This window comes from Phacochoerus africanus, chromosome 3, assembly GCF_016906955.1.
Source record: "Phacochoerus africanus isolate WHEZ1 chromosome 3, ROS_Pafr_v1, whole genome shotgun sequence".
In the NCBI taxonomy this organism is placed as follows: domain Eukaryota; kingdom Metazoa; phylum Chordata; class Mammalia; order Artiodactyla; family Suidae; genus Phacochoerus; species Phacochoerus africanus.
Window position 1 is genome coordinate 3,161,296 of NC_062546.1, and position 18,713 is coordinate 3,180,008.

General features: G+C 50.7%; 2 protein-coding genes across 10 annotated transcripts; one reads left to right on the top strand and one right to left on the bottom strand.

Moving 5' to 3' along the window:
• Nucleotides 1-3,780: 3,780 nt before the first annotated feature.
• On the bottom strand, nucleotides 3,781-11,325 carry FAM217B (family with sequence similarity 217 member B). Of its 9 annotated transcripts, none has more exons than XR_007133785.1 (5): nucleotides 10,520-11,310; nucleotides 9,552-9,663; nucleotides 9,354-9,439; nucleotides 5,547-5,650; nucleotides 3,781-4,914 (listed from the first exon to the last, which is right to left on the bottom strand). XR_007133785.1 is itself a non-coding variant. In XM_047770733.1 (4 exons), the coding sequence occupies exon 4, from the start codon at nucleotides 7,972-7,974 to the stop codon at nucleotides 6,832-6,834; it is 1,143 nt and encodes a 380-aa protein (XP_047626689.1). In that variant the 5' UTR covers nucleotides 7,975-9,184; nucleotides 9,354-9,439; nucleotides 9,552-9,663; nucleotides 11,207-11,325; the 3' UTR covers nucleotides 5,665-6,831. The 9 variants fall into 9 exon arrangements, 6 of the variants coding, with proteins under 6 accessions (XP_047626689.1, XP_047626692.1, XP_047626691.1 ...); XR_007133784.1 differs by having other exon boundaries at nucleotides 3,781-5,225; XR_007133783.1 differs by having other exon boundaries at nucleotides 3,781-5,650.
• A 15-nt stretch (nucleotides 11,326-11,340) lies between these two features.
• Nucleotides 11,341-14,905, top strand: PPP1R3D (protein phosphatase 1 regulatory subunit 3D). Its single transcript, XM_047770738.1, has one exon. It carries the CDS (start codon nucleotides 11,787-11,789, stop codon nucleotides 12,684-12,686), a length of 900 nt encoding a protein of 299 aa, XP_047626694.1. The 5' UTR covers nucleotides 11,341-11,786; the 3' UTR covers nucleotides 12,687-14,905.
• Nucleotides 14,906-18,713: the final 3,808 nt, after the last annotated feature.

Genomic DNA, 18,713 nt, shown 5'->3' on the forward strand with positions numbered 1-18,713 from the left:
CTTGCCCCAGCCACAGCCTCGCCCCCTCGCTGCACTGGGTGGGAGCGGGAGAGGAGAGGAGAGAGGCCATGTCTTCAGAGTCACAGGAAAAGTCTGAGAAACAAAAGCAAAAGCAACCCAGGGATGGCCTGTGCTTCCAGAAACAGGCACGGGGCTCGCAGCAGCCCAGAGAACCAGGCGTTAACATGAGGTCTGGGTCGTGAGCGTGGTGGTGTTCCCTGCATGGTTCTTTCAACTTTTCTGTATGTTCAAAATTTTTTTGCAATATGTTGGGAAAAAAATAACCATTTAAGTGAATCTGACTTCAGCAGGAAAAAATTCAATTTATCATTAAGTGTAATTTTTCTGGCGTGTCTGATACTGTGTATCTAGTGGTTTCTAACGTGTGAGAGAGAACACATCTGAGTGTGTTGGACTTCAGCTGAAGATAAAATAATTCATCATTTGTGTCTCCTGATTTATTTTCAGTGACTCAGAAATGTTGTCTCTTCTCTGGAGGCTTTAGCAGTCACATAGGGTTGATCAGAAAGCGTGGTTCCTTATGTTTTAGTATATAAAGTTAGCCACCCAAGAACTAGCCAGAAAATGTCCTTTGAGAGTTTTTTTTTTCTTTTTAGGGTCACACCCATGGCATATGGAAGTTCCCAGGTTAGGGGTTGAATTGGAGCTGCAGCTGCCAGCCCCCTACACCACAGCTCACGGCAACACCGGATCCTTAGCCCACAGAGTGAGGCCAGGGTTGGAACCTGTGTCCTCATGGATGCTAGTCGGGCTCTTTACCGCTGAGCCATGACGGGAACTCCCCCTTTGAGAGATTTTAATCTCTTGTTCCAATTTGTTCAACTAATCCTTGTAGATGAGCAATTGGGGAGGGAAATGCTGCCAAATGTAACAGATCGGAGTGTTTTTTTGCTCCACGTTATTCTAATGCTAATAATATAGACAGTAGAATTACCCAGCTCTTTCTTTAGTTGTTTATGTGTGTAAATTTTATGCTTTTTTTTAGAGAGAAGGAGGAAGGAGATAAGGAGAGTGAGTTGAGGCACTTTGTCTTCCCACATCAAAACCCTCCTGTGGAGGGGAAAATAAATATCTTTTAAAAATCAGAACATTTTATTTTTTTTTTTTTTTAGGGCCACACCTGCAGCATATGGAAGTTCCCAGGCTAGGGGTTGAATCAGAGCTGCAGCTGCTGGCCTACAGCACAGCCACAGCAACGCCAGATACTTAACCCCCTGAGCAAGGCCAGGGATCAAACCTGCGTCCTCGTGGACGCTATGTCAGGTGCCTAACCCCCTGAGCCACAATAAGAACTCCTAATTAGAACATTTTCAGTTAAACTTGGTAGATTCTTTACTTCATTATTGCATAGACCCATTAGCAAAAAGCATTGCATTCCAGAATTTAGAAAATGGAACAACCCAGGAAAAGAGCCAAGCCTTCCTTTTCTTTCTTTATGAAGGCGACATCTCCAGGGCGATGAGTTTAGAGGAAAAGCTTGGTGACAGGAAGCAGTGACCCTTCCAAACTTGCCAAAGTGTTGGATGAAGTGTGTGAAAAAGTCACTGAAGGCAGGGAGAGTTCTCCGCACGTGGATGTGAAAAATTGAAGGGTGTAAGAAAAACGTACTCGAGGCAGCCTCCCCTCAGCGCTCAGCTGTAGCACAGGCCATCGGAGCCAAAACGCACTCAGGTGAGTCGCCTTTTCCTTTTCTAAACTGAAGTGTAGTTGAGGCACAGTATTAATGGTATTGTGAGTCACGATGTTAAAGGTTATGTCCCCTTGAGTGTTGTTATAAAATGCAGGCTGTCTTCCCTGTGTTGTCCCTCTGTCCTTGTAGGTTACTGTATTTTTTTTATTGTACAAGGTACGATTTTGTTTTTGAATTGGCTAGAGAAGAGGGATGGAGCAAGGAGGTGGCAGGGATGGAGCTGGTAGAAGCGCGGATCGCAGCTTGTGTCCCACGTGACAGTTGGTACCGCCCCTCCCCCCACCTCTAGGCCACCCCTCCCCCTTCCCTGTCGCCTCGGGGAACCTCTGCTGCTTTGTTCTCTGTGTCTGCGAGGTTGCTTCTTTTCCTCTTAATACGCACTAGTTTGTACTATTTCTTAGATTCCACGTATCAGTGGAAACCATACAGGATTCGTCTCTCTCTGACTTATTTCACTGAGCACAACGCCCTTCAGGTCCGCCCCCCTGGCTGCAAAGGGCAACATTTCATGCTTTTTTATGGCTCAGTAGTAACCTGTTCTTGAGGCAAAGAGTCGGCTAAGTGCCTCAAAGCCCCAGAGAAAGTAGACAGAGGTAAGCCAGAGGCCGTGCCAGTGGCCAAGGCACCAGGAGGGACTGGCCCTGCAAGGGAAACGCCGTTAACGCGGCCATTTCAACCTTGTGGACCTTAAAGGCAGGGTTCTCGAACTTTAACCTCCGAGGATTTTGTCAACGTGCAGACTTTGATTCTGTAGGGGGGTCAGCGATTCCCTCCACCGGGTGTGGTGGGACTGCAGGATGCTGCGAGCCGGGTCAGGAACACGGGATGCTGCCAGAAGAGGTTTCGGCGCCCTCTTGTGGACAAGAAAATAGCACCATCCCAAATCATCTATTTTCTGTACAAACCAATGACGTAAGACCTCCAGCACAGCTTTCATACTATCACAAAATTCTGTTACAAACAAGACAACAGGCCCCCAAAGAGTTGCTTATGCGCAGCTCCACTTCGCCAAGCTAATATAAGTTTCGGCTCTCCCAGAAGGGAAATTTCAAGCCAGTATACGGATCGGGAAGCGCCGGGGCAGCACTTGAGCTGCCTGTCTGATGGATCCCTGCCTTCCGGCCTCTAAGGAAGGCGGCCTGGCCACAGCCGGCCTGCTCCTGGCTGGCGTCGCTTTCTTGTCCAGCCCCTCCTGCTCTCAAGGTCCATTCTGTGCAGCTCCTCAGAGTTGCTGTCTGCTGGACCAGAGGCTGTGGATTCATGAACCACTGAATAGAGCCAGGAAGGCTAAATTTGCTCAGTGAATGAGTCTTTTAATCCCCGCCCCAGATAATTTTTTTAAATTGCTTCTATTTGGTAGCCTTGAGAGCAGGCAGCTCATTGTCAGAAGTGAATTCGGAGAGAGGGGCCAAAAGCCTTTCAGAATGCCCACAGCAGCAGCTGCTTTCCCCGGCCCTCTCCTAACGGGGGACAGACCCAAAGACCGGTGCTCACTCTGGAAGTGAGCTGAGGTGCGCTTTACTTTCATCACGTTGCTTTAATGTCACTGAATTTCCATCTGCTTCCCTAAGCACCTTTTGGAGGTAATAAGAGAAAGAGAGACTCAAATGCACAGTCAGGGCAGCTCCCAGGCACGGCTGTTGCCATGTATGCTGCTTAGTATTAAGAGGCGTTGCAACAGAATTTCGCCCTCAGCAGAGTTCTGAACTAACTAGAGGGAAATGGCAAACTCTGAAACAGAACTGCATGAAAAGCAAGCAAATCAGGAGTTCCTACCATGGCGCAGCGGGTTAAGTCTCCGGCTGGAGAGTGGCTCAGGTCGCTTCAGAAGCGCAGGTTCAATCCCCAGCCTGGTGCAGGGGGTTAAAGGATCTGGGGTTGTTGCAGCTGTGGCTCAGATTCAGTCCTTGGCCTGGGATCCCATATGCCTCAGGGGCAGCCATCAAAAGAAAAGGAAAAAAAAAAAGAAAGAAAAAAGCAAGTAAATCAAAACCATGCCAGAAAAATCCAGACAATATTTTTCTAGTGTTTAATCTCAAGGAAGGAAAAAACATCTAGATTCACAAAACTTATGTATATCATTTTATTATAAACAAAACCGAGCCTATGATAATCACACAGCAAATAACAAACCTGCTGAATATTTTCAGGCCATTTTGAATAGTGCTCTGTACACGTATATCAATAAATGATCAAAACTGCGTCTCTGTTACTCTGAAATGCAGTACTACCAAGAGTTTTACATTTTTATTTAACTATTCACATAAATGAGCATAACGGAAAGAGGAAATAGGCAATATTTAAGCTTGGAAGGTAGAAATTCTTTTTTTCTGGAAACTAACCAAGTAGGCCTAACAACCGCTAGAAATCTGCAAACCGTCTCCCCGTCCACCAAGGCCACCAATGCCACCCTAGTCAAGTGAGTTACAAACCTTCAGCCTATTTAGTCATTAAAGATTTGAGAAATAGTCTAAACCTAAACAACTATAGCTAATACTGATATTTTTATAGTTCATTGTTTATGCTTTTACAAATTTTCCACCTGACGCAATTCTTTTTACAATTCTCTAAACTTGAGGGTTGTTTTGTTTTTTTTGCTACCGTTTATTTAATTGGATTATTTTAATTGGTTTAAATACAACACTGTATGTAAACAACCACAGAAATGAAAAGGCACTTCTTAGAAACACAATGACTCACGTCACAAGACTCAATGGCTTAGATTTGATGAACTGCATGAGTTTATGACTCAACCCTCCCATGCCGTCCAGCTTGAATGGCAAGATTCCTGTGCAGCATTTAGCGCACCGAGACGTGGGCATCAGAAAACATAAAATTGTGCTTATGTTCTGCAGCGAACCTGTATTCATTAGGTTCTCTGATCCAACCACAATAAACCAACCCGAGGCCCCAAAGTGAACAAGAAACATCATTTCTTCAGGCTTTTAAAACGGTCGTAACACGTGACACGCTGACCATTCCCTGGAATGAAGCGGCCAACTTCAAGTCAAGCGAGGAAGATCCGCGATGTCACCTGGCTGTTTCTTCACGGCTCCGACAGGCACGAGATGGGACAGGAAAACCCCGGCCTGCACAGGTGCATGATGGGAGAGGCAGCAGCTCGGCCCACCCCCTGCAGGCCTAGCCTCGGGAGGATACGGATATGTGCGCAACGTGCGGACAGAGACTCCTCTGGCCTGAAACTTTATAAAGAGCTGCATCAAAACCGAGCAGAGAAAGTCATGCCTGAGGTGCCAGCCACGTATGAAGGACTAAGCCACCGGCACTCCTGGGACAGGGCCAGCAAGGGACACATGGGTGCCTCCCCAGGAACCGCAGTCGGAAAAGTAAGAGCAGCACTGTTTTCAAAATACTGAGTACAAAAGTTATAATACAACTGCAGACCATGGAACATCTTTTGCTCCTTTATAAAAAGGCATAAGATCTTATTGTGAGCACTGGCTTTCTCCACTGGGGGGTATGAAAAGGAATATAAAAGAGAATCTGCAGAAATCTGGAAATAAAGTCCGAAGAAAAAGATGACCGTCAAAAATTTAGTATGTTGTTTAATATGATTAAAATCAGATTTTAAAAATGGGATCTCAATATTGAACTCTTCCCCATTAATTATTTATAAGTGCATTTTGTCCTTATGTTAACTTAAAAAGTGCCTTGGATGACACACTGAGCAGCTGGGTGAAAAGCCTGGGAGCTAATAAATACCTTCAAAAGAAAAGTGCCAAGTTTTCCATTTGCCCCAAAAGTGAAAAAATAGAAACATATATGTAAAAAATTGTTTAAAGGGTTAAAATCAGCTGCAGTCATTAATACATACCGTATATCAAGAAGTAGTCACACGGAGTTCCCTGGTGGCTCAGTGGGTTAAGGTCCGGCATTGTCACTGCTATGGTACAGGTTCGATCCCTGATCCCGGAATTTCTACATGTCACGGGCACAGCCAAAAAAAAAAAGAAAAAAAAGTGGTCAACTGAAGGCTTTAAAGATATTCACAACAATATCAAATGAAACCTCCCAGCATATGCATCAGAACAGGTACATGTGACTTAGCAGGAGAAGCAGGGAGAAGCCCCAGGAAGCCACAGGGCCAGGTAAGGATGTTAACACATCCAGGAAAACTTTATTCGTTTTCTATTCCCTCCTCTGCTCTCAGCAAGATTATAAAATTCTCCTCTTGCAAATGAGGACAGGTCATTATTTTGACTATGGACAGCAGGACCCGGGTCCCGAGCCAGTGACGTAGCAGCTGTGACACTCGGAGTGGGCCTGTGTGTGTAGAGCTGACTATAAGCCCTTCAACGGCAAACTCTAAAAGGGGGTCTTCCTGTGACACCTCTTCAGAGAAGCCACATACCAAGCGTTCTGGGTGCCAACCATTCCCTTCTTCCCTCCCTCCAGACACCAACAGTCCTGCTCAGAGGGAGGGACAAAGCCTGCACTATTTTAAGCTCAGCCTGGAGAATACACACAGGCCTTCCCCCACCACCTCTAAATTTAACAGGCTTTTTTTAAAAGCCCATGTCAGGGAAAATGTATGAAAGCACTAGATTCTCTTGTCTTAAAAGAGCAGGCAGCTGAGTGATAAATGACTTTGCTCAAAATAGATGCTTCGTAACTTGAGGAAGAGTCGAAGCTTCTCCGAGGGGTGACACGCACAGAACTTCTGCCTGTATCGTTTAGGGCGAGGACACAGAGCCCTGTTTCAGTTAGGATTCAGACAAAATGCACTCTTCATGTACGTGCATGCGCTGAAGAGGGGAGCTAACCCTCGTGGCCTCTGCCAGCCGCGGCCTGGCTGAGGTTTTGGAAGTCTCGTCCCCACTTCGCCCGAAGAGCTCTCACTTGATGCGTTTATACGGCACAGACCGTGGCTAAGTTTTATCTAAAGGGCTCTCATTGGCCTAAGACCGTCCACACAAAGAGACGTTTACTGAAAGACACCTTTCCTGGCAAAGAACCCTTGTGGGGCTGGGGTGGGGGTGGGGGTGGACCCAAGTCCCCCTTCGATGTCGGTGACCATAGCGAGTCTTCAAATTCCAGCGCTGTGACTGCAGGAAGAGCTGCAGCACTGAGGCATCGGCAGGGCCTTGCAGTCCAGCATCTCAGTTCTTATTTGAGTTTATACGTTTGACTCCATTTGTTTTGAGCTTCTTCTCGCTGGACACAGGGGCACGGGCACAGTGATTTGCATTCCCCTTCTTCTTAAGGAGCGCGTGTGCCTGGGCTCTGCAGGCCTTGTAGGAGTCCGCGGAGTCCAGGATCCCTGCCGACGGCCGGGGGACGCGGAGGTTCCCCTTGCTCTCCAGCTTTGGGCCGCTGCTGTCCCTGTCTGCGCAGGACAAGTCCCAGGGCTGCAACTGTGAGCTCTTACTGGGTTTCTTTCTCTTCTCCTCCGGCCGCATGTTCAGGCTTTGCTTCTGGGAACATAACCTGCCGCTGCTGAGTGCATCGAGGGGGGCGGGGGGAGCCTCAAAGGCGCGACAGGATGGCTGGACCACTTCCAGGGGCAGGTCTTTCTTTCTTGAAGGGCCTGACTTCCGAGGCCCTTCCTGCGGAGGCCTGGACAGAGCGCTGGCCATCAGCTTGCTTCTCCCCGGGCTTTTCGGGGCCCCCGAGGCCCCAGGGGCGGTGGGAGGCCTCGCCTTGGGCCCCTTTCCCTTCTCGCACTGGATGGTCTGGATCTGCAGCCACTCGAGCTGGACCAGCCTGTCGATGTACCTCCCGAGGAGCCCCCCTGCTCTCGGCCCGGCCTCCGCCCTGCGCTCCGAGTGCAGCAGCACCGCCATGTCCCGCAGGTCCCAGGAGTTGAAGGGGGCCGGCAGGAAGTCGGGGTAGCGGAGGTCGGGCTTTGCAGGGTCCTGCCCTGGGCGGAGATGCTCGTGAGCCGGGTCGATCTCTTCCGCTCGAAGGCGGAGGTCGGGAGGCGTGAGGGGCGAAGGGAGGACGGGGACTCTTTCCGAATCAGAGAGGTCGCTGGCACTGTCACTGTCGTCAGCATCTCCTTTGATGATTTCCACTGACGGAAAGTCCCGGAACGACCTGTTCCCCGAGGCCCCCAGAGCCCTGTCGGGGTTTCCTCCCGAGGAAGTGCCTTCCTTCCGCTTACCCTCGGTCCGCTGGGGACCCCCTCCGCCGGGGCTGCTTTTCAGTTGGGAGGAGCCGGGGGGGCCCTGGGGTTTACTCTGCCTTCGCCTTGCAGGGTTCTTTGCATGTTGGGCTTTAGTCCAAGATGGGCCTGCGTTCATGTTGCTGCGAGAGATAAAACTGCAGTTCTTGGTCCATGTGACAAAACCCGGCCTGCTTGTGATTAAACAAAGGGACCAAAAGAACCCTCCAGGTGTGCTGCTCAGCTCTCACCGGGCTCAGAAAATGCGCGGCCTCTGAACCCCCCCACGGAGCAATGTTCCACCTAATACTCCACTCGGGAGACAGGCTAGAACACGGCCAGAAGGAAACGCATGGATGCTGCTTACAGCAAATAGCAGTATTTAAGAAAAACACTACCATTCCCTAAAGGGCTGAAATCACCACTTTAAACCTACTGTGTGCACTTTGGAAAAAACCTCTCAGAGGACCCACAATCTGTTCCGTGCTGCAGTGTTTAATAACGTGAGCAAGTCAGGTCCACAGCCTCCTCTTGCGTACCTATTTTAAACGCTAACACGAGATAAAAATACAGGTTTTACAGAACATAATCGCTGACTGGTGGTGATTCTGTGCCTACAAAAAAGTTAAGTAAAAACATCGCAGATCATAGTTATCAGAGTGTTTTCAGGTAGAAAATACTCCGGTAAGCTGTGGTTTAAAGGATGGGAATAAAAACCATACTGTGCCTCTGAACACAATATGAGTAAAAAGAACAGGTTTGATGCCGTGTTGTGAATGGTGGGGAAATAGACATTACGAAGGGGTATGGTGCATTGCCAGGCTAGCAAGTGATTCTTCCTCTGATTTATTCTGAGGCAGGACCTCACATCAGAGTAGAAAATATTTTCGATTTATTTACTAGGAACATAGCATTCTATCCAAATGAATAATACGTCTCAGCGACAGCAGTCAGGTAGGGTTTCAAAAAGTGGGTAGTAAACATGCTGTGTGGAAACCTCAGCAGTTCCTTTGTCTGATTGTTTGTTCCACACTAAGCCATTGCTTAAAAAGTGTCATTTCTTAATAACCATGGAGATGAAGTCAGTGCCAACAGCATAACAAGTGCCCAATAAATGCTGAAAAAATGGATGAAGAAATGGAGAAAGAATCACCATTATTTAGAACTCATAACCAACGTTGTTAAAACTTTGGTTTACCTCCGGCTATCTGCGTGCATCCGTAAAAGTTATTATCACCATCCTTTTTATATAAAAAGAAGCTAACATAGAACGATGATCAAGAGGCTTACCCCAAATTGTAGATGCTGCTAACGGTGCAAGAATTAGGACCTCTGGAATTCTTACCAACCTGAAATGTTTAAAATCACTTTGCCCACTCATTTCTGCTGGACAAGAAGGACAAGTGTCTATTCCTTATCCACAGATTCCAACCCCCCCCCCCACCCATACTCCGTCTGGGAGAAGTGAGATAGTGTGCCTTTTGCAAGATAAAGCAATTATATGAAAAAACTATTTACCTGCTTTTCTGATAAGATTCATTCACCCTACTCCCTCTCTTGAAAAAATAACACGGCTGATCATCATCTAGGGTTTGACGGACTGTCTAAAAAACAGACATGTGGTCATAAATACCCCGAGCGCGCACACACACACACAGAGCAAACAAACAGAAACAACACATCTGAGGAAGATTTTACTTCAAAGTTCTGCATCACCTTTTCTGCAGTGCTCGAAATATTCTTGCTCAATCTGTTGGAAGATGATGACAGCTGAGGAAGTGACTTCTTTATTCCTCTTATATTTGGAAAGGACGCCTTACCACCGGAACTAGAAGCAACAGACAGTGTCGGTAAGTACTGATTGCAAAGGGTCTTATCCTCAGTACTGTGTTGGGTTTTACTTGTTTGTTTCCAAAGATTCAAATTGTACTGGAAAACTGGTGGAGGGATATTGTCTTCTATTTATAGTTCCATCTTTTTTTTGCTTGTTTGTTTTTCACAGTGGTTGCAGATACAAGATCACACCGACTATAAATGGAGTCCATCTCCCCCCACCCCCCACACAGAGGTACACAGTCTCCTTGGAAATAACCTGCTAAGGAAATTCGTGGAGCTAATTAGGGCCATGTGTTACTCCAAAGTTCCCACATCCATGTATTCATGCCTTCATTCATTCGATCATTGGTTCAACAAATAATTACAGGAGTGCCTAGGAATCAGCAGGGTTACCCACAGGTCCCGCTCTCATGGAGCTTAAGTGCTACCGGGGAGGCTCCGTCTCAGTTCTCTAGCCTTCACTATCACATCAATCCATGAAAAGGTTACCAGTATCTTATTACATGTCACATACTATGATATCGTATGGACTCATACCACTCAAGGCTGCTCTTGGGCTCTTATTTTGAGTGGTGCACTAAAAGCACCCCATTTGAACGTGAAGCCGTGTGTGTTTGTTCCATAATATCCCTGCCTCTGAAAAATGGAAAAAAGAGGCGGGGTTATAGAAGATTTGTAATTACTTCCTAAAACTTTGGTGTATTATTTTCCAAAATAAGCAGGAGTGTCATTTTACTCCATGCACATATGATGGTAATGAAAATCACGGGTGGGTTCTCCCAATGAATGAATTATACGGTCAGAGACGGCTTGATGGGTTTTAGATGTAGAAAATGTTCGTTACCAACCCTCCTTCATTAGTTTGGTTTTCTTTCTGCTTTGTCCCTCTGGACAGGACAGGAAGCCGCTAGAACGCTCTCTAGAAAGTGCACTTCCATCTTCACATCATTTCACCTGGCAAGCTTTATACCCTCTGCTGTGGCCTGTTCTGTGCAGTTACTGAGTGAAAGAAGAGACGACCGCCTGTAGGGTCCCTAAGGATGCTCAGGCTCGCAAAGCTGTTAAGTCGGAGATTCTGGCAACAAAAATAAATTCTGGCTAGAGGCTGCTTAAGGGCAACTGCATAATTCACCGCAGGGTATGAACTCTAGTTCCCACATCTTCCTCTCTGGCAGGGGGCCAAGACACTGCAGCAGCACCGCCCCCTCCCACCCCAGGGATTGGGCTGGCGGGTCCCGGGCGGCAAAGCATTGTGGGTGACGTGGGGACAGGACCTTCTGTGCGCAGCCAGGCTCCTTCTGGCCGAGGGTCCCGGTTGTAGTGCAAATATCCAAAGAACTGGCCAGCCAGGCTTAAAATTCCCCTGAGCACCAGCTCCTGGAAAGGCCAGGTTTTGCATCCCCTCCCCCGCCCCCATTAACCCAGAAATCCGAGGACCCGCAGCATGCGTTTTCCTCGTCCTCTGTTTGTGCAGGCGCGGATCTACGATCGATTGGCGCGCGGGCCAGGCAGACGCAGACAGAAATTGACCAGACCTGTTTCGCGATCGCCCGGGACACGTGACGAGGCCGCCGGCCTTCCTTCCCTGCGCCCGGGCGGGAGGCCGGACTGCGGCGCGCTGCGGCAGGGGCGCGGGCGGCGGCGGCGGCGGCGGCGGCGGCGGCGCTCCGGCAGCGGGAGTCCGCGCGCGGGCGGCGTCACGAGGGGCGGGGCGGAGGCTCGCCGGGAAGTTGCTCCCGACAAGTTGCAGCCATGTAAGTAACGCCGCGGCCGCTGGGCGGACACCGCCTTGGCCCGGGCACCTCAGAGGAAGCAGAAGGCAGGCGCCACCCTGCGCTCCGCGGAGGCCCCGAAAGGCTTCCACCGGAGGAAGCTCTCATCTCCTGAAACCGGCTCTTTATTCGCTGCCGAAAGCGGAAGACCTGGGCGAGGACCCGAGGGGCGAGGTGGCCGACGAGGGGACGGCGCGGCGGGCCCACTGGGTGTCCTGCAGGGTGCAGTTCCGGCGGACACTCCCGGGGGCTGAGCACGGCCCGGGACACCGAGGAAGCGGACGCGGGGTCGGGAGGCTGCCCCTCGGTTCCGCCTCCCCATCGCCCGACGGCCGGCCGGGCCATGTCCGGAGACCCGGGCTCGGCGGCCCCCCCCGCCGCCCCGGCGTTCCGGAAGCCCGCCCCGCGGAGCCTCAGCTGCCTCTCGGACCTGTACGGAGGTGCGGCCCCGGAGCCGAGGCCCTGCAGGCCCCCTGGTAGCCCGGGCCGCGCGCCGCCGCCACCACCGCCGCCGTCTGGCTGCGACCCCCGCCTGCGGCCCATCATCCTGCGGCGGGCGCGCTCGCTGCCCAGTTCGCCCGAGCGCCGCCAGAAGGGCGCGGGCGCGCCGGGCGCTGCGTGCCGGCCGGGCTGCAGCCGGCAGCACCGCGTGCGCTTCGCCGACGCGCTGGGCTTGGAGCTGGCACAGGTCAAGGTGTTCAACGCGGGCGACGACCCGTCGGTGCCCCTGCACGTGCTGTCCCGGCTCGCCATCAACTCGGACCTGTGCTGCAGCAGTCAGGACCTGGAGTTCACCCTGCAGTGCCTGGTGCCCGACTTCCCCCCGCCCGTCGAGGCCCCGGATTTCGGAGAGCGCCTGGGGCGGCAGCTCGTGTGCCTGGAACGCGTCACCTGCTCGGACCTGGGCATCAGCGGTACCGTGCGCGTGCGCAACGTGGCCTTCGAGAAGCAGGTGGCCGTGCGCTACACCTTCTCGGACTGGCAGAGTGCGCACGAGGCGGGGGCGAGGTGGCGCGGGCCGGCGGGCGCTGAGGGCTCCGAGGACGTCTTCGCCTTCGGCTTCCCGGTCCCGCCCTTCCTGCTAGCGCTCGGCTCCCGCGTGCACTTCGCGCTGCGCTACCGCGTGGCGGGCGCCGAGTACTGGGACAACAACGACGGCCGAGACTACAGCCTCACGTGCCGAAACCACGCCCTGCACATGCCACGCGGGGAGTGCGAGGAGAGCTGGATCCACTTCATCTGAGCCTCCGCGCGCAGGCCGCCCCGGCGGACACTTCCTAGCAGCACGCTGGCATCCGGGTGGTGCTCCTCCCTCACACCCCTTCCCCACCCCGAGCTCCTGGAAGCTCACTTCCTGCTGCAAGGTGTGCTGGCAGTGGCCTGTCCTGTCCCACCTGCAACGTTTATGGTCTAAAAAGTAGCCTCAGGTGCCAGAAGGCCGAGCCTGTGCTGGGGTGGGGTGCTGGGTGAGTAGACGCATGGGTGTGTCGGCCCATCCCAGGGTGTTCTTGGAAAGGCCTGCATCTCCCCGCTGGGAAAGCCTGTGGCTTTTGCATGTGTCCTGATTGGATCTCCGTGAATGCAGTTACTGTTATCATTGTGATGTTGGGACCTTTTACCTGAGTGGATGCCTTCCCGGGAATATTCTGGATTTAGTAAGCTAAGAAAACGTCTGGTTGTGTGTTTGTGCTCACTGTAAACAGAATGTACAGTGTGACCCCATCGTGGTCCCTCAAGGCATTCCCGACCCGGGACACGGAAAACCCGAGATCACATTTGCTTGCCAATATCTGTAGGCTTCTCACAGCCGGGAAACTATTAATAGGCAAGAAATTTATGCTTCATCAGTCATCATACAACCATTCCTGGGAGTTCAGGCTGCCCTGTTTAGGCTGTGTGTCTCCTACACCAGCAGCCGAGAAGAAGGAACATGCTTAAAACTTATAACTAGCAAGATAGCCCTTCTGCAGTCTCTCCTCTCACTTAATGTATTTTTCTTGTTATGTGTTTGATAATTATGATCTGCACTTTATCAGGCCATTCTGTGTAGGTTTGAACTACCTACACATTTAAAGAAATTCTGCCTTAAGTTATTTCAATTTTAGGCAACTCTGTAGAATTTCAGGCAAGGATGCCCTTTCAAATTACCTTTTTGATGATAAAAGGTGACTCTGTTTATATCTTCTTAAGTGTCAAAGGTTCCAGCAGTCATCTTTCAGAAGACATGTTACCAAGTGGAACTAGCAGGTATTTTCAGCAACAGACAGAGCACTGGAGGAAAAACAATACACAAATATTTATGCTTTTTAATTATTTTAAATTAGATTTGTATGTGCCTGGTTTTACCAGCTACCTGCCAACTGTATTCTTTGTGCCTTCAGATAGAAAATTTTATTACATTATCTGAACTTGTTTCCCAGTTTTAAAACATTAAATGCTTTTTGTAAAAAAAAAAAAAAGAAAAGAAAAGAAAGAAAAAAAAATTTAAACCAAGAAGTCAAGACGTTTGTCCCCTGCAGGGTGCCGCAATGACTTAAAACTCTCTGGGAGGGGCTCATGATTTTTTGGGTCCTGAGTGATAGTCCTGACAGCAGGTGCTAGCACTGAGGTGTGAAAACCCAGCTAAGATGGACACGGTTTCCAACTTGGAAGTTGGCTTCTGGTACAGTTGAAACCATGTGATCCATGTTGTGTTAGGTGTCACCAGTGAATTAACTCTAAATTTTTGAATGCTTGTTGCCATTTGGCAAATAGGTGTAAAGGATGAGTTTTGCCTTTTAACTGATTTTATATATATATATATATATATGATTGAAACTTGTGTTTTGATTCCAACAACAGGGATGACTTTCTTTGGTAACTTCTGGTCTAAAAATACTGAATTTTTATTTGAAATATTGTGACTAAATTGAACAGTCATTGCCTCTTAGCACTGTGTACTACATTGGCATACCAGAGGGAGAGAAGCCTGGTTCCATTTCCTGCTATTTAACTAACTGTCCAGTTAGGTCAGCAAGTCTGTGAGGGCCTTGGCTGCTGTGCCCTGGATCCTGGCCCAGCGTGCAAGGCGCTTGTCCAGAGCATTCAGGTATGAGCTAGTGCTGGCGCATGTGTTGTAAAGTCATGTAGAGAACCTTATAATCCACCTGAAGATCACTTGTCAAAAAGGTTCTGGTCACAGAGTATGAAATAAATGTTATATCTTCAATATTAAGAGAACCTCAACGTGCCTTTGAAAAAAAGGATCAACATTTAAAAATGTTAAAGCTTAAACATATCTGCCTAGTTGATCAAGGAGCAGTGGAACAGCTTAAGGAGATTTTCAGACCTGAAAACACACTTATGTGGCCTGGTTGTTCAAATTTTGTGCAATTGTTGGGTTGTCTCCCCAAACATATTTTAATGTCTGGCTTTTAAGATGACTTCACCTAAGCCTAAATATTAAAGTATATATACGCACAAGTTGTTAGTTGAAGTGTGTTTTTCTTGTGGTCTAATTACTGAAACAAGGCTTTAGAAACGTCGATTGTTTAAATCATTTCACACATAGGTCGCATATCCTTCCTGAAATGCTGTCACATTTAGCATCTTGCCAAAATACATACATTGTATGATGGCACCTCAGCTTCAGAAGCACAGTTGCGTTTGAGAAACTGAAATACACTCTTTTATGCCAGATCAGTATTACATATGAGGAACGCTTTAGGGGCACTTAGGGGATGGGATAGTTATGGTACTTGGTGCTTATTGAATCCCATGTATGGAATAATTTGTGTGCATCTGCCTCTCCCAGGACTGTGACCCTCACTCAATTGCAAAGCCTTGAACCCAGGGAAAGGAAATTACCACTCACTGTGTCCTCTCTTTTCTGCTTGCCTACAAGGCTAGGTGCTGTGTGTATGCGATTTCATTTAATTCTGCAAATTGCACTGCCTGGTAGATAAAATTCCCATTTTCTTAGCTGAAAAGTATGAAGCACAGAGAGGTTTAAGTAATTCGCCTAAAGTTCCACAGCTGCTAAGTAGCGGAGTGAGCTACACCAAGCCCAGCCTCTCTCTATTATGTGATGGGATGCTCCCAGTCAGAGCTTGTCAAATTTAACTGAAAGCCCATTTGGATAATTGATAAGGTTTTCCATCTAACATCACAACCTAAAAACCTATTTCAAAACAATTCAAATAAAATTAAAATGATGTTTCCTCCCCTGTGGTAGTTTAGTGATAATGTTTACTAAAAAATCCTTGGGCTTTCTGAGCACGTAAAACACTAAAAAGGGCTCTAACGTTTGTCTTCTCTCTGCTAAAAAGTGGCAAGATAAGAAAACACTACTTTTAATTTTCGATGTATTTGTCTGCTGTAATTTCTGAATTGCTTGCATATTTTACACAAGAAACATCCATTGCTTTTATCCTTTAAACTGATACTTTAAATCAAAACAGTCTAAAAAGCCTGGGAATACACTTGATGATTCTGCTCACTGTCACGCCTAGACGACCTCAGCCCTCTGTCCACCAGGGCGCTGGGGTCCAAGCGAATGAGAGCAGCAGCCCTCGCAGCACCTGCTTCTGGGAGACCCTGGCAAGGGCCTAGCAGAGCAAGGCTGGATAGGTGTGTTGGGGGCGGGCGGGCGTGGCCAGGCGGGACCTGAGGGGCGGGGCCGGCAGAGGGGCGGGGCCACCTTGGGGCCGGGCCGGGCCGGGCCGGAGCCTCGGTCGGGCCTGCGGTCAGCGGGGACCGGCCCGGCGTGGCTCTGCTGCCCTCTGCTGGCCCGCAGCGGGGGCCTCGCTCAGGGGAGTCTGACCATTCCCGTGCTCGCAGGTTCGGCGGGTTCCCCGTATCCACGCGGCCCCGTCCTGCCCTCCCGAGCGGTCCTGCCTGGGGGTCTCCTCGGGCCCGCCGGCGCCTTCCGGCCCTTCCGGTTTACGTCTTCAGGGCAAGACGGCTCCTCAGTCACGTCCGCACCGCGTGAAGGGAGGCGCGGCAGGGGAGGGGCCCTGGCACCTCCTTTCTTGGCGCGTCGGAGCGGGGAGGGCTTCGCGGCAGGGCGCCTGCCGAGTGGGGTCAGGGGTCAGGGGTCAGCGTCAGTCCTGGGCGCGGCCGCCCACGTACCTGAGGCCCCGAGCCGCGCCCATCTCAGCACCCCTGGCTCCGCCTCGGGCGACCCCGACGCCGGCGCGGGTGCGAGGGGCGGGGCGCTGCCGGGCCGGCGGCGCTGATTAGACGCAGTGCCGGCCGCACGCGACGCCGATTGGACGCGTGCTTCCCGCCTTCCCGCGGCCGCTTGAGGTGCCTCAGAGATCGCGGAGCCGCGGAGACCTGACGCCGGGTGGCAGCGGCGGCGGCGGCGGGTGCCGGGGCTCCCCGCGGAGCCTTTCTTCGGCCGGCAGGTTGTGCCAGGCGTCCGGGCGGGGCGGGGGGTGGCGGGGAACAGCGGTGTCAGCCGGGCCTCGGAGGGCGGCAGAGCGAGCGACCTCCCGACCGTTGAGGCAGAGCCGTTGGAGAAACGGCCGGGCGGCGCCGCCGGGGCTGAGGGGGTCGGACAACGGCTGGGCGTGCGGCGGGCGGGGCAGGGGCCGGGGGCGGCTGGGGGGGGGGGGGTGTCCCACTGGACGCTCGGGCGGCCGGTGTCCTCGGTCAGGGATGACCGAGGACGCGAGGACTGACCGGAACCAGAATCTTGGTGGCCAGGCGGGCGGAGGCGCGGGCTGGGGTCTCCGGCCCCTCCCCCGCCCCCGGGGCCTCGCTCGGTAAACTCGGGGCCGCGCCGCGGTGGGGGCGGGGCGATGGCGACCCCCGGGCCCTCGGGGGGAGCGCGGAGCACCCGCCCCCCCGCCCCGTGTGATCTGGGGTCTTTCCCGAGTGTCCTGAGTCACGGCCCCGGGGGGAGAAGAAAGAAGCGGGTCTGTGTGCCGGGGTTCGCGGGCGAGGCCGGCGCGGGGGTGTCGTGAGACAGCTCGTGTTCGCGCTTTGGGGGTGATGGGAGAAGGCGGTGTTTGGTCCTCACCTCGCGGCGGCCGGTCTCCAGGTTCACCTGAGCGGGTAGATGCCTGTTACCGCGGAGGAGCGGGCTCGGGGCTGGCGAGCGCTGCCTGTGCGCGTTCGAGGCGGACGCCTTCCCTCTCTGCCGGGGTGTGGGGCGTTTTTTAAACCTTGCTCCTTTTATCCGCTTGCATATGCACATTCATCTTTTCACGAAGTCCGTTTTGCCTGTAAGTAGATTGGGGCGCAGTGCCCCCAACACGCACACACGCACGCAGAGGCCCCCCCCCCAAAAGGTATTTTTCCATGCTGTGTTTCTTCGGGTCGTTCTGTTGCTTCTTGTTCTGGGACGTACAACTTAATAAAGATTTCTGTTGATTTTTTTTTCTCCTCCTTAGTTTAATTAGCATTAAAATCTGCCCCTAGCCCTTTTCTCCGAGAATTGCCTCCGTTCCAGAAGTAGGGTGCTTCTCATGGTCTGTAAGAAATTTTTCTGTCACACTCTAGGTGTTGTTTTGTTTCTGTTTCTTTTTTTTTTTCCTTCCCCCCGCCTTTTTCCTTTGGTTTTGGCCAGTAAAAGTCCTTAAAAGGCAGGAATGTGGGTGGAAGGATGGTGAAGCCGGCGGCTACTCTCTATTGTTGATTAGCAAAACTAGAGCCGGCTGACCACAGCCCAGAGGGAAAGTTAAGTCATTGCAGTCTTAATGAAGGCTTGCGTCTGGACTCAGTGTAGTTTGAATCAGTGACTACAAACGTGTGCCTGAGTTTAACAAGTTTGATATGGAAAGGAAAAAATGGGGACGTCATTAGACAGCAAAAATCTTTTAAGGGACAAGACTATTTTTACTTGGAAATAAAAAACTGAAAAGTCTTATTTTGCAAAACCTTAAGATACATAAAGTTATTTTACATTGTCTACTCATGATGATGCAAAGATAAGTGTATGCTAAGGTTTCTGTCTAGACAGCCTTCCGTCTCAGTTGTTTAATGGATAGTACTGAAATTTTGGCCCTGTTAAAACCAAGAAGGGAGGGATGAGTCACTGGATTGTTCAGTTTAGTTTGCTTACTTACCAAAAAAAATCTGCCTGTGTAGATACTAATTAGTTTTACCTTTCTTTGACTGACTTCTTGTACAAAAGTAGACCAGGAACTAAACTATCTCGTTAGCTTTATGTGCCTCTTGGCCGCAAGTAATTCTTCTGTGCTGTATTCCAAGTCTCAGAGTACTTTGTAAATTACATTTAAAATTTAAATTGTTTTTGCTGTGACACAGGACAGCATGATGTCAT